Raw genomic sequence first — 15,951 nt, 5'->3', positions numbered from 1 at the left:
TTCTATTACATTCAACTTTGCCGCCCCTTTCACGCTAAATGTTGCCGTCCACCTCACTTTCACCCCAATAGTTACGACCGAGAAGTGATCGATCTTGAGGTTACTGCTATTTGAAAACAACAAATTTTTTTCTAAATGTCAAGATACTCGCTTCTTACCTTTTGGAGTAGAAAGAAAGCCATCTGTGAATCACTTTTCTAATCCAAGTCCGATCTCAACTCTCTCCACCGCTGAAATGTCAAAACAATGTTCACTATCAAGTTTAGATTTTTTTTTTTTTTCGTGGCACTTGACATTGTTTTCATTTTTTTTTAAGCAGCCTTCCGCGGAGTAACAGCGGGTGTCATGGGGCAGCGAAAATCTGTACTAGTTTCGTCTTTGCGACTACAGGAAACAACTGACGAGAACGTGCATGACGTCACATCCCGCAGACAGAGGGCGCTGAAATTCGAAGGATTCTGACGCTTCCTAAATAATATTGGCCAGAGGCTTGTAGGAGTACCCATTGTGAACAGCTAAGATGTTGATCTACTAATTAGAATATGTTTCAGTCATAAATGGTCAAATAAAAAGGCTATTGTTAAGATATTTTTGGGGGAAATCCTCCATATAGTAGCTTTAAAATATGTCATTCATTGAAGGTGCGCCTTATAATGCCTTATATATGGAAAAAGTTTTAAAATATGTAATTCATTGAATGTGCGTCTTATAATGCGGTGCGCCTTATAGCGCGGAAAACACTGTACTTTTTGGAATATTTTTACTTCCAGTATGTCACGCCGCCACCAGAGTGGCGGGTCATGCTTTTATTTGTCACAGTCAGGTTCCTGTTTTATTTTGAAATTACTAACTCTCATCTCACCCCAGGTCACTTACCCTTCCTGCAGCTCACTGATTACCGGTCCACGCCCATGATCACCACCACCTGTTCCCAATCAACCCGGACATAAAAGCCACCTGATTCCTCCCCTCAGTGCCGAAGTGTCACATCTCAGTGCATGGAAGCGTTCTCACAGTCATTGATCCACAGTCCTAGTTTGATGTCTTGCCTTGCTTTGTCTTGCGCCCTTTGTTTGCCCCTTGTTTTCCTCCCTTGTGGAGCGCCTTTAGTTGTCCCTGTTTTTGAGTGCCCTTTTTGTATCTCCAGTTTGGAGCTCTTTTTGTTCAGCCTTTTTTCCCTCTTTGAGAGGTGTTTTAAGTTTCGATATATTAAAACTGCAGCCTTGTTGGCCAACTGTCACTCTGCGTCTGAGTCCTACCTCCTCGCTTCGTGTCACAGTACATAAACAATTTTCAGAAATATCAGAAAATTACATTCGATAGCTCAGCATTTTTTTTTTATTTTGTTGTATTATTTGTTTGCTCTTAATGGACTTGAGTCTGTCAATAAAGCTATACTAATAGCACAGCAACTGTCAGCTTCTTCCTGATTTCTACTCAAATAATATCTGCTATGATATTTGCACTGAATTATTACGGTCAGGTACTTTATAGAAGCCTTTTCATTAGTCAAATGATTAAAAAAAAAAAAAAAAAAAGAGTGCCAATGTGAACAAATTTGGCTGCAAAGCAGCGTAGATGGGTGTTCAACAGATTTGCCAGACAGTGGTGAGGTTCAGGGTTTGATTCCCGAGGTAGTTTTGGGGTGTGGGTTCATTTCAGCCAGCAGCAGTGGCAGTGCTTCACCACCAGGTGGCAGTTGTCAATTTGTGTATGTTCCTCCATCCTCCACCATCTGACACTCTCACACACATTTGATTCTACTACACACTTCAGTGCTATCACTCACCACACACCATCAATACGATCACTTGAGTTACATTTGGCAACAGTTTGCTGTCATCAGTCCAACATGCTGCTCAATAATTATGCCACGCATGCTCCAGGCAGACTGCCCGTCAGCTACACACTGTATGCTTTTGTCATTTGTGCAATTCGGATTCTTTTTACACTCCTCAGTTCATTCAATTTGCACGAGCGGGAGAGGGAATGAAAGAGAGAGCGAGAGAATGAGAGAGAGAGAGAGAGAGAGCGCCTGCACTGCTAATTAAATATAAACACAAACGTCCTTATTTTTGCGATTGCAATGCAAATTAACTGGAACTTTGTCACAGGAAAAAAACAGCTTTAAAACCTTACAAATGAGATGGAGAACATGAATGGGGACGTGGCAAAAGTGTCTGTCACACACAGCCCAGACTGACCATGGTAGCCCCTACACAACGTGACGGCCCCCCCAGTCCACCTTGCCCGAGGAGCCTCCAGGACCACCCCGCCATCCCCTCCCAGTACGGAGGCCTTCCAATGAAGAAACACTGGAGTTAAAAACTAAAAGACAACAGAATAAAAGGCTAAAATAAAAAAAATAAAAATAAATAATAATAAAAAATAAAAAAAAGGCTAAGACCAAAACTAAATGACAATACAATGAAAGGAGCTACTATAATATACTAATAGCTAATAAATATGAAATCATGGGTTTCATCATCATCTGTATAAGTACAATACAACAGAGGGAAATTTTGATTTCAAAAACATAAAAAAGATTTAAGGGAGGCTGTAAGAGATTAATGGCATTTTCATTCATGGGGAATATGATTTGAGATGCAACTGTGTTGAGTTACAAGAGTGGTCACGGAATAAATTCAAGTCATCATATCTCAAGGCACGGCCACATGAGTATATTGAGTAACAAGGTCGGTAAACAAACAAATTAAACTTGCAAGTAAAAGTATCACTTTAACATATTGTCAGGATGCAACAGGAATATGTGGTGGCCAATCTTTATACAGGCTTTTGGAGAAATCAGCATTTTTTTAATTGCAAAATTACCTTTAAATGATATATATATATATATATATATTTATGTCACAGTGAAGAAAGAGAAGGTCTGTTTCTATTTACTCCACTTTTGTAGATTGACTTTTCTAAGATTGATGCTCTGTTTTGTATTCTTATCTACTTTGGTACAGTTGTAGTCAAGGGTTTGCTGAATGTACTCAGGTGCATAATTCTGCAAATATTGATTTTTATAATGGGTTTTCTATTTCGTAATAAAAAAAATTAGGCGAGGATAATAATAATAAAAAAAACAATACAATTTACTTCAGCATAGAGACAGAGAAGTGTATTCTCTGAAGTCTGGCCTATCTTAAGAGGGACTGACGTATATAATTTTAGTTATCTATGTAGATTCATGCCCCATCCCTGAAAAAAGCCACCTAGTTTGGCCCAAATCTGCTCTGACACATTTTCCTTTCTTCTGACCTAGCAGATATATGTAGGGGTTTTCCGATCACGTGTGCTCTGGCTGGCCTTGAAGGCATTCTGTGAGATAGGGGTTTTCCGAACACGTGAGCTACACGTGCTACATGTGAGTGAGTGAGCCAAAACACCAGCTGCAGCCAATAAAAATGTCTTGTCCACAAGATTTATGAGCAGGAAGGTACACATGAGCTTGCGTAACCATGAAGTTCATGCAGAGGTCAGCTTTAAATTAGGCCAAAGGTGGCGAGCCTAAGTTTACGTGGAGTAACAGTGCCCCCAATGGTCACAAAATAGCACTGCACCCAGTACTGCATTTTGTAGTTGTCCAATACCGTTAGCTGCCTTAAGATGTTACGCCCAAGGAAAAAGTTTGGGGGTGGACTCTAGACAGGCTTTATAAACCAGTGCATCCCGTTGTCCAACGGATTTCTAATCCCTTCTGGCCAGAATATATGTCTTGTTTTGTATGTCTGTGTCAAATAAATCTTTTTGTCTGCAGCTTGAATCTCGGCCCGGCACTCTGTTACTTTTTTCCTTCTAGATGCTGAGTTGTTGAACTTCCCCTTTAAAGCGAATACAGGCGAAGACTCTCCTTCCAACGGGATGCATAATATACGATCACTCTTGGAGAGGGCAATCGGAGCCGCCCGCCCCCTTCCCGACATATCTCCCCTGAGCGTCGGCCCGGCGGGAGGGTGAAGACGGCCTCCGCCGGGACGTAAATCTCGGTCCGGCCGTCTGCCTCTGTGTGATTTTAAACACAGAAGGGCCAAAACATCCCTAATGAAAATTAAACTGCACTAAAAAACTAGCCACCAGAGGGTGCCTATAACTGCACAAATGGAAATCAACCTGACTTTTTTTTTAACAGATGTGTAGCTTTTAAATATCGTGAAAATGACGACGATATTGTGGCAGTTTTGATATCACGATATTGCCATTATCGTTACATCCCTATTGTACAGTAGATGGGACTGTGACTTGCGAGTCCAACTGACCCAAGTTTTGTTGTTGTTGTTGTTGTTGTTGTTGTCTTTGTTTGGTTTTTATTTTTTAGCTGTACAAGTGAGCATCACTCAGGTGAAATGGAAACAAAAACAGAGCGATTAAGGTAATGTAATGCAATTCAGCTGTATATTGTACGGCACAGTCAAAAACTTACCGGTAAATAAATTAAGTACATGTCCCTCAAATGTCTCATAAAAAAAGGAATAAAAATGTTCTTTGATTTAAAGAAATTGTTATTCTAAGTACATTCAGAAATCCAGAGTCCCATTAATCTGACTAATCATTATTATATTTAATATATATTTATTTGTATATATTTTCTTTATGTTATTATATAATAATTAACCAACCCATTAATCTGTTTAACTCATTCACTGCCAGCCATTTTCACTGAAGCAACTCCCTTCGCTCCCGGCTGTTTTACTGGATTTTGACTGATTTTGCAAGATTCACAGAATATTCTGTTCTATTTCTATAAAAACATGGAACCAACCAAAATAAATAATAGACTCTCTTATTTCATCATGAAAAAAAGTACATTTGTATCTGTTTCTGTTTTGCAGCAATTAGCATTAGAATATAGCTAAGTGTCATGAATAGTCACATTCCTGGTGAAAACACTGGCAAAAACAGCTTGTTGCAACATGGCCCTGGTTGGTGTCTTATACTCTGCTGCCAACCACTGGCCATTTTTGTAATAACTACCAATGCTTCAACCGTTCTCAGTTTAGAGGCTGCATCAAAGCCTTCGGTATGCTCTAACATTAAAATAAAAAAAATAAAAAAAATACACACGTATAAATTAGGGGTGGGACAAAAAAACGATTCGACCGAACCATCGGTCGTTAAGGGGAGCTAAACGGTCGTATCGGTAGCAGACTTGTCAACCGATACAAAATCCGCCGGGAATCCTTAGATACATTGCTTGTAAAGCTGTGGACCGGATATCGCGTTGCTGTGAATCGGTTGCGAGTGAGGCTTTATGGTTTTCATAACAATAGCAAGAGTTCTGCACCGTGCTCTACTTGTTTTGTTGACATTTCAATAGCAGCACTATTCAAGCTAGCAAAGTAGCGCTCGGAGACGCTTCATTCCCCGGATGTTGTAAACATAATGCAAAGACGTTACGCACATTGGGGGGGAGCCTACCGTCAACGCCGTGTTCGCGACACGGCGCGCGCGCGCACGAGTGACAACATGCAACAGTGGAGACAGTTAGCAGATGCCGGTGCCGTACATCTCGGTATTTCCCATGGCTATCGAGTCCTCTCGGTGCACTTGTATGTCCCGGGCCGGCGTTGGTACTGCGCGCGAGCCAAAAAGAATAACTCCCGTGACGATCCAATGCATGGATTCAAACCACACAGGTATGTCCCACAGCCAACACACCAGCTAAGCTAAAAGCACACTGCAAGTATCTATATATATAGTATATATCTATATAGTATTTCTCAGTTTGTGGCTCCCTGTCAATGTACACAACTAGCATGAGCAGCAGGAAACTGAGACGTGCCCGCAATTACGTCATCAAACTCAAAATGAACGACAGTCCAAAAAACAAAACAAACAGTAGTGATTCCATGATCATCATCGTGTCTCAGATTAAAAAAACAAAAAAGATGTCATACATTAACCAAAAATGAATGTGATGGCAAAGAAAAACAAAAATTGTTTAAAACAAAAATTGTTAATTAAAAGGGAAATGCACTTTTGGAAATATTTTTGGATATATTAAGTTGTTAAAATGTGTTTTATAGATTTATTGTTCCATAAGGTGGCTTCATATTTCTTTTGGCTGGACGGTAGGTTTATTTCATGTCTTAAATTTATGTTTCTGAAATACTTTACAATGTGGACATATTCTGTTTAATTGTGTTGGTGTCTTTTTAAAGGTTAAATATTTATATTTCAAATTGAATTATCAGCCTTTTGTTTTCCTGATCCTGATTTTGAATTAAAAAAAAAGACAAAAAACAATTATAACTGTTAATAACAACTAATAAATATTTAAACTGATACATTTTTCAGTCATATCGCCCAGCCCTTTGTTCCGGTCCATTTAAATAATTGATTCAATATATAAAAATATAGAAGACATTGTTGTTGTTCTTTTTTTACACATTTGTAGATACTGTAAAAATGTGTGGTGTTTTAAGATTAATGTTTACAAGCAACAAATGTCACTAAAGATTTGAATATTGAAATTAATCGTATCGAATCGAAAATTGTATCGTTCCCAAACTTAATCGAACCGTATCGAACCGTTCTGTTCTGAAAGATAATCGTTTTTCAATGGAATCGCAACTTGTGTATCGAGATCGAATCGGCCTCATGTCAGAGATTCCCACCCCTAGTATAAATACGTCTTTGGGACACTGATAATATTTAAAATAGAACGTATTTTTACGTGTTTGGGAGCAAATGAGTTAAAAACTGCTCTCCCTTCTCTTCTCTTCTTTTGCATAGTTGCTGTCCAAATCTTTGCTCCAAATAAAAGCCAAATGTGGAAGATATTTTATCCAAACTGGACTACCAGTTAAAGAGAGAATTAATAAAGGAAAACTAATGCTAGAGATTGAAGATCTGCATCAAATATTAGGTCAGAAAAACATCTATTTACCAGTTTTTAACGTCATGCTGCTAATTTCAGGTTTATATGCTCCATATATGTCCTTAACTCTTAAGTGTGTGAATCTGACTCGAAATCTCACTGCATGTCACTTCTGTCCATGTATCTGACCTGTTGTCGTTCTCTGAATAAGCAATGTCGCTTCGGCTCCGACGGGACACTCTTTGAGCATCTCCACCACACGTCCGTGTCCGGCTGCCGCCACTGGCTGCTGGTTCACCTCCAGGATCAGATCGCCCTCGATCAGGCCCGATGACGTCTGTGAGCCCGGATCCAGCACCTGTAAGCATAGCTTCATGTTAGCCTGTGACTTGTTGTTCCATATTTTGTGGAGGGCCAAACAAGACTCTGTTATACAGTACTGCTTCACTTCCGGGTAGTGTTACCTTGTCTGCCATTTTTAAATTTAGTCTCAGTTTTAGTACAATTTCAGTCACGATTGTTTATCACAGTTAGTCAACCTCATCCCCTTTTTATTTAGTCCATATTTAGTTGACTATAAATCTATCATTTTAGTCTTTATTGTAACAACTATTGCCTAAGTTCCACTCTACCCTCTAATTTTTTTTTTTAAGTTTGCTTCTCCTAAAGCAAATTCTCTGCAGTGCATGAATATTCCACTGCCCAGACAGGATCCAAGCCTGGTCAGCTCCACAGGTGGTCACCCAGCCACCAACAAAACTCTTTTGAAGCCGCTGACCAGGTGACAAAGGAATTTATGCGTCTGCCGAAGGAGTGTATTCAAGCAGTCTTCTCGGAGCCCGAACAAATGGCTCCAATGGCTTGGAATACACAAATGACCGATCAAAGGAATGTTCATGACTTCTTATCAATCACAAAAGGATATTCTGGCGCCTCGCCCTTCCTGGAACGTCTAGATGGAGCAATAGCACCGCCAAGTGGTGAAACTTGGAACTATCCTTAGTGACAATTCACATAAGTAACCGCATTTTACACATTTATACCATGATAATTCTTGACAGACAACTGAACTACGAATGATTCATGTTATATCTTTGTGTGTATGAACATCCTATTTCATGTGTACTCCATAAAGAATGAAAGATAATCAATATCTCTCAGTTCAGTCAGATTAGACAAGTAGAAGTTACCTCACAAGTTAGTTTATGATGCATTAATTACGATGTGTGCTAAACGGGTTGTGTGGGAAAACTGATTTGCCAGACTGACCAAATTTAATGCCAAATTATTAATCTCTTTAATAATTTTCCTCTTAAAGTCTGCCCGAGCGAACAGAAGGGTGTGCCATCACCTGCTGAAGCCCCACCCAGAGACTTTAAAAGGATGAGCAGACCTCTGCTCACGCTCTTGATTCTCCGCCTGCTCTCCCGCCTCTTCCAAAAACTCTGTTGCACGACCTGCAAGTGGCCCAGCCTGCTCGAACTCTTTGTTCCAAGAAACTTGCCAACCACGTGGCCTTTTTTTTTTCTGGCAGCAGAGAGTGGACCCTCGCTCCACGCCACGCCAAAGCAGGTGCAAACTGCAACGCTGACTAAAGACTCTTTTGCTTTTTTTTTTTGTTTTTTTTCTTTGTTCCATCATCGGTGCTTGCCCGCCCGGACGCCGCGGCCCCGGCGTAAACTTGCAACGTAGCGCCGGGCTCAAGGTTGTGCACCTAAGCCGCGCACCTCACGTGCTATTCGGTGGCGCTCCGCCGCAGTGCCAACGCACCTCCAACGGCTGGCCTTCCCCGTACGCAGGCGCGTACTGACCGAGCTGCAACACCTGAACTCGGACAGCTGCCCAGCAGAACCAACCTTGGCGGATCGCCGACCAATCAAGGCACGAGCCGCGCAACTACGCCAGGCCCGCAAGCGGGTTCCCCGTGCTCACCTGTGGAATAAACTTTTTTTATTTTATGTTCTTGCCTTTTTTGGAACGAACATTGACTATTTTTCCCCCTTTTTTTTGGAGACCTTTCTGCTCGTTCGACGCAACTCCCATTCTCGTAAGTGCGCTTGATTCCTAGCTCGGTGTATCCACTGCGTGCAACTTACGTTTGAAACATATCACAGATCTGGCAGGTCAAATTTCTCTTTTCCCTGGTTTCCTCATTCATTTGCATTCCTTCCTTATTTTCATTCGCTTTATTTTGTTTCTTTTCTTCTGACGGTAGAATAGTTAGATAGGCAGTGTTTTGATTCTGTAGTGTAGCAATCGTGAATAAATGCATGTTTTCTGAACATTATTCCGCCTAAGTCATCTGTGTTTCCGAGTGGATTATTATTCTTTTGTTAGTACAACGAACCACTGAATATCGAGTGTGGCGACTTTAGATTATCAATGACTGATGAAAGGATTTTGGTCGTTGTTTGCTCCTGCTAACCCAAAGCAAAAACAACGTGGTGCCCCAGAGGTTATCGAGGTAAATACAATTTACCTCTGTAACGTCCAGATTATTAATTCGTCCAAAAGACGACCCAATTATCGCTACATAATGGTGCCGGCCGTGTGAGGCAAGATAACATAAGAAGATCCACTCGAAAATACAAGACTTTGGACGTGAAAAGTAAAACACATTTCACGTAGTGTACCTAATCATTTGGCTCTGTGTCAAAAGGTAAACATTTCTTCTTACATAGAACTGTACTGACTTTCCCCTTCAGCGTTGAATCGAGCGTCTGTTAAGCCGCCATATTGCGTGTGTCACCACCGCAGTGCCTTGCTATAAGTAAACGAGAGTAACGGGATTGATTGTTGGAAGATAAGTAAGAGCCGGTCACCGTTTGAGGAAATAGTGGCTTGTATTTGAAAACGTACGTGTAACAACTATTGCCTAAGTTCCACTCTACCCTCTAATTTTTTTTTTAAGTTTGCTTCTCCTAAAGCAAATTCTCTGCAGTGCATGAATATTCCACTGCCCAGACAGGATCCAAGCCTGGTCAGCTCCACAGGTGGTCACCCAGCCACCAACAAAACTCTTTTGAAGCCACTGACCAGGTGACAAAGGAATTTATGCGTCTGCCGAAGGAGTGTATTCAAGCAGTCTTCTCGGAGCCCGAACAAATGGCTCCAATGGTTTGGAATACACAAATGACCGATCAAAGGAATGTTCATGACTTCTTATCAATCACAAAAGGATGTTCTGGCGTCTCGCCCTTCCTGGAACGTCTAGATGGAGCAACAACACCTCCAAGTGGTGAAACTTGGAACTATCCTTAGTGACAATTCACATAAGAAACCGCATTTTACACATTTATACCATGAGAATTCTTGACAGACAACTGAACTACGAATGATTCATGTTATATCTTTGTGTGTATGAACATCCTATTTCATTTGTACTCCATAAAGAATGAAAGATAATCAATATCTCTCAGTTCAGTCAGATTAGACAAGTAGAAGTTACCTCACAAGTTAGTTTATGATGCATTAATTACTATGTGTGTTAAACGGGTTGTGTGGGAAAACTGATTTGCCAGACTGACCAAATTTAATGCCAAATTATTAATCTCTTTAATAATTTTCCTCTTAAAGTCTGCCCGAGCGAACAGAAGGGTGTGCCATCACCTGCTGAAGCCCCACCCAGAGACTTTAAAAAGGACGAGCAGACCCTCGCTCACTCTCTTGCTTCTTCTTCCTGCTCTCCCGCCTCTTCCAAAAACTCTGTTGCGCGACCTGCAAGTGGCCCAGCCTGCTCGAACTCTTTGTTCCAAGAAACTTGCCAACCACGTGGCCTTTTTCTTTTCTGGCAGGATCCGTTAACGAGAGTGGATCCTCGCTCCACACCACGCCAAAGCAGGTGCAAACTGCAACGCTGACTAAAGACTCTTTTGCTTTTTTTGTTTTGTTTTTTTGTTCCACTATCGGTGCTTGCCCGCCCGACCTTCGCGGTCCCGGGTACACTTGCAACGCACCGCCGGACTCAAGGTTGTGCACCTAAGCGGCGCACCTCACCTGCTACTCGGTGGCGCCCCGCCGCGGTGCCAGCTCACCTCCAACGGCTGGCCTTCCGGACCGAGTTGCAACACCTGGAATCGGGCAGCTGTCCGGCAGAACCAATCTCGCCGAGTACCAACCTCGCCGAATCACGACCAATCAAGGGACGAGCCAGCGCAACTACGTCAGGCCCCTGAGTGGCTCCCTTGCTCACCTGTGGAATAACCCCCTTTTTTTTATTTTCTTGCCTTTTTCAACGAACATTGACTATTTTTCCCCCTTTTTTTTGAAGACCTTTCTGCTCGTTCGACGCAACGCCCATTCTCGTAAGTGTGCTTGATTCCTAGCTCGGCGTATCCACTGCGTGCAACTTACGTTTGAAACATATCACAGATCTGGCAGGTCAAATTTCTCTTTTCCCTTGTTTCCTCATTCATTTGCATTCCTTCCTTATTTTCATTCGCTTTATTTTGTTTCTTTTCTTCTGACGGTAGAATAGTTAGAGAGGCAGTACTTTGATTCTGTAGTGTAGCAATCGTGAATAAATGCATGTTTTATGAACTGTATTCCGCCTAAATCATCTGTGTTTCCGAGTGGATTATTATTCTTTTGTTAGTACAACGAACCACTAAATATCGAGTGTGGCAACTTTAGATTATCAATGACTGATGAAAGGATTTTGGTCGTTGTTTACTCCTGCTAACCCAAAGCAAAAACAACGTGGTGCCCCAGAGGTTATCGAGGTAAATACAATTTACCTCTGTAACGTCCAGATTATTAATTCGTCCAAAAGACGACCCAATTATCGCTACATACGTGATAGAGCTCGAGTTGTGCAACTTTTAGATTTCAGCTGGCTGAATTTGAAGTTGTTTGTCTTTGTGTTATTGTGTTTCCGGAAATTGTGGGAAGTCAGGTCACAGCCGATGTGCGTCGCTTTGACCCGACTCGAGTTACGTGCTCCGGAGTAGCTAACCGCGAGCAACGTAAACGACGTCCGAGTCACTTTCCCCGTGTTCCTCCTACACCTAGCTTGTGGGAGAAGTTTGAGTCGTGACTGAGCTTTTGTAGCCGCCGACTCAAAGTTTCAGCTCGTGGCGAGCGGATTAACAGAGCGCTAAGACGTTAGCTGCTTACCTGTACCGTGTACGCATTTCCACAAGGTGGCGCCATAGTCCTTGTGAAGAGCTGTGTGGCTCGTGGAGGCGTGGTTGAGTACCTCCCCCTCCCTTCTCGTTGGCGAGTTTGAGCCACGCCTGCAGACGCCCCGAAGGGGAGTGAGTCCTGCAGGCTGTCAGCTGTCAGTCAGTGTTTGGAGTGACACAGATCACTCGAGCTTGCTCCACTGTCAATAGACAACTGACGCCCCCCCCCCCCACTGCTGCTTTAACGCCAGTGGCCCTTGCTCCGCGATAATTCTGATTCAATGTCACTTCACATTGCTTTTTGAATTGTTTTCCGTGTCGAGCGTTGTACTTAGTGATTCTCGTCACTGTTAGTACGCAAGGATAATAAAAAATTATCCACGTCCGATTAAACGCAGTTGTAGGCTTAATTGACTGCTTGCGTTTAATGATTATAGTAATAGCGACCGCATTCTAGCCTTTTACGCTGCCTAGCGTGAGAGCAATTACGGTTGCATCAACAAAACATACTGCTGGGTCAAATTAATATAAAGGAACTATTTACACTGTTGTGTTTTTCTCTTTTTTCTCTTTTTTTCATATTCCCTCTTATCCAGTTTCATACTAGGCTAACTTGCTGTATTCTCGACTTAACATTCTACTTAATTTAGGGTTTTGTGTTTGTTTAGTTGATTTGGTAGACCTAGTATTATTATTATTATTTTTCTTCCCTTTTATTTGTTTTTCTTCTCATTTTTATCCATTATTTTTAATTTTGTTGTTTTTGTTTGTTCTTTTGTTTTTGTTTTTCGGTTGGGTCTAGTTAATAAGAAGGTGTGAGTTCGAATGAGCTATTATTAGAGAGGCAGCTCTAATATTTCTGTATAGTTTTGCAATTTTTGGTGTCCCAAACCCGGTCCACAAGACATTTGCATAAACTGTACTGACACTGTAATCAGTCATTTGACTAAGACTATTAACCCCTTTTAAATTTATTTTCCCCTTTTCTGCTTTGTTGTTTATTTAATTTAATTTTAATTTCAACTTTTTAACTCGACTTCCCAAAAAAAAAAAAATAAATAAAATAAAATATTTTTTTTTTGAATTTTTTTTATTTATTTAGCTTTTAGGATTGACCACTGTAACATTTCAGAGTTACTCTGTCCCTCATTTAAGCTATTCTTTGCTGAGTGAATTAAGTTGAAGTTAGTATTATTAATTTTTTTCTTTTTCTTTATTTATTATTTTATTTTTGTTGCTGTTTGTTTTTGTTTGTTTTGATAACTGGAATTGATTTTTCACAACTATAGTGTAAGCTGTGGATTGCATAGCCCACTACAAATCTTTTGCTTTTGTGGCAATTTCACTCCTGAAATTGTCAAAAGACTCGTCAAAAGACCCGCCTTTATGACTAACCGACGGCCGGATGCCCACTGAAGTGACCCACCAGCAGAGGTCACCAGAGGGGCCTCCAGTAGCCGACACTCAGACACCTACTAAACTGCCTTCTGACTCAACAATATTGGTACTGCAGGCTGATCCAAATACAGCAGACCCGCATGTATCGCGATCAACCTATGACATGAAACCGTTCCAACAGCTTTTAGGTGATCTCACCACCAGGGGGATAGCTCGTAAATTCTATCTGAGCGTCACCCTGGAGCGAGCTCTAACCTACGAAGCCCTTGTAGATCCCGCCGCAGACATCACGGTGATGTCCAACACGGTGTTCGAACAACTCCGCGCCGCGTCACAAGCTAACAGTCGACCGCTCCGCCTACGGCGGTGCCCACTCACCGTTAGCGCCTTCTCACCTACTAACACAAAGCTGGAATCTGTCGCGATGGTACACTGGTCCATTGGCCCCATGGAATTCATTCATCCAGTCTATGTGGGACCCATTGAGTCAGTCCCCCTTCTTATTGGCCAAGACCTGTTGTTCCGCTTCCAACCCATCATGGACTACCAGAGACTCCAGATTTGGGCCCAGGTGCGGCAGGCCCTGCCGACATTTCCTTCAGGCCCTGACCAGGCTCAGCTCTGCACTGTGACTCGGGCGCAGCCATCCCACGGGGAAGCAGACGCCCCCACAGGGAGCTGGGACACCACTCAGTCCAAGGCAGGACCCCTCGCGTCCCCGACAAAGGACCGGCTGAGAAGCCATGACACCTTTCTTTGTGACCTTGACCCACCACCGCCTGATGCAGGGCACGCCCCACGCATCATCGGAGGTGTCCACGTGCAAGGTGCACCTGTTCTTGACGCTGTCCTCGCCTTGTGGGCTGACAAATCAGCCATTTCTGCAGCATTCGCTGACAACTTGCGAGATCTCGACCCGAACATTCTTTTCGTCTCCAAATCTTGCCGGTTTCCGTTGAACACGGAACCCCCTCTCACAATAACTGCAGTGGGCGTGTGCGCCTTAAACCTTCAGTGGAAGCAGCACTCACTGACCCACTACTTCTTGGTTGTCCCGGACGCGCCTCACACCCTTTTTGTGGGTGCAGATTTGCTTGTTCGTCTTGCCGTCCATGTGGACACCATCAACAACGTGCTTTGGTCCCTCACCAACTCGGAACCTCTAGCTTGTGTTCCCAGTCTTCCAAACATGAAGTCCGGACAGACCATCCCAGATGCTTGCGAAGTCTTGAACGAGGATGAAGTGATCGCTCCGGCGACCACGATCAACATCCCGGTTCGCTTGGTGGCACGAGCTAACCAGGTCTTGAATGCTCGCTCCGCTTTCTTTCAACCTTCATCGGAATTCATGAACCTGTCGTTACTCTTGGAGGCCACGCCCATCGTGGACGCCTCTCTCACCACTCTGATCTTGGTTCACAACCCCCTTTCGTACGACGTTCGCATACCAAAAGCGACCCGTCTGGGCCTGCTCATCCGTTCCGACTTCCACGACTTCACTCTAACGGTGCCTGTGGTTGGACACATCCCATCTGACTTGTTCTTGACTGAAGACACCGGTGGCCGAAGACTCACCAGGCCATCTCAGCTTGTTACGGTCAACCCTGCCGGTCCCACCAACGATGAAGACATCGTCCGGGTGGACCTGGGGACAGACCAACAACTGGTGATTTATGCCTTGAGCGCGTTGCCTCCAACGCCCTCTAGCATTCCCTCTGGAAACCCAGAGACACCTCAACCAACCACGACTCCAAATGGGGACCTTCAACCGTACCCAGAGTTCGAGGCGCACCTCCAAGAAGTTCTGCACCGCGCCGACGCGCTTCGGTCCGAACAGGACCGCGAACGTTTGCGCACCGTGTTAATGAAATACACACCCTCTTTTGCCAAGGACTCCTTGGATTGCGGGTTGACGGCACTACATGTAGTCCGCATCCCGACTCAGCCCGGCGCTCCTCCAACTTTCGTGCGCCAGTACAAGATTCCGATAGCTTCTTACGAACCAGTACAGAAGACTATCGACGCCATGCTGGAAAAGGGCATCATTCGCCCCTGTAACAGCACCTATTCGGCTCCATTGTGGCCAGTCTTGAAGCCAAACGCCACATGGAGACCAACCATTGACTATCGCAAACTGAACCAACAGGTTCCTCTTTCGCGATGGCCCATGACACAACTTGAACAGGAACTTCCCAAGGTTCGAGATGCCAAATTCTTCACCACCATCGATGTGGCTTCGGGGTTCTGGACGATCCCAGTAGACCCCAGGGATCAATACAAGTTGGCATTCACCTTTGGCAACAAACAGTACACTTTCAACCGGTGTCCATTCGGCTACGCCAACTCGCCAGCCGAATTTAACATCTTCCTCAACAAGGCGTGCCCTGACGCCTCCGCCAGGGGCAACCTCATTTATGTCGATGACATTATGATGAGGAGCTCCTCTTTGGATGACCACTTGATGGAAATCGACCACGTTCTCGGACAGCTGTCTTCTGCAGGTGCCAAACTGTCCCTCCTGAAAGGTCAGTGGTGTCGCACGAAGGTCAACTACGTGGGGATCTTGGTTGGGCCGAACGGGATTGAACCACAATCCAGCCGTAT

The 15,951-nt window shown here is 43.4% G+C and overlaps 1 protein-coding gene across 12 annotated transcripts in view; it reads right to left on the bottom strand.

Annotated features, from left to right (window-relative positions):
- magi2b (membrane associated guanylate kinase, WW and PDZ domain containing 2b) overlaps positions 1–15,951 on the bottom strand; it is a 738,212-nt gene that overhangs the window by 219,379 nt on the left and 502,882 nt on the right. For all 12 annotated transcript variants that reach the window (XM_077515476.1, XM_077515479.1, XM_077515478.1 and 9 more), the window contains one exon: positions 7,016–7,184. In XM_077515476.1, coding sequence (XP_077371602.1) covers positions 7,016–7,184 — 169 coding nt within the window. The remainder of the gene's footprint in view (positions 1–7,015; positions 7,185–15,951) is intronic.

The sequence above is a fragment of the Festucalex cinctus genome, chromosome 3, assembly GCF_051991245.1.
Source record: "Festucalex cinctus isolate MCC-2025b chromosome 3, RoL_Fcin_1.0, whole genome shotgun sequence".
Lineage (NCBI taxonomy): Eukaryota > Metazoa > Chordata > Actinopteri > Syngnathiformes > Syngnathidae > Festucalex > Festucalex cinctus.
The sequence above is the reverse complement of the archived record's forward strand: the minus strand, read 5'-3'. Positions and strand labels throughout refer to the sequence as shown.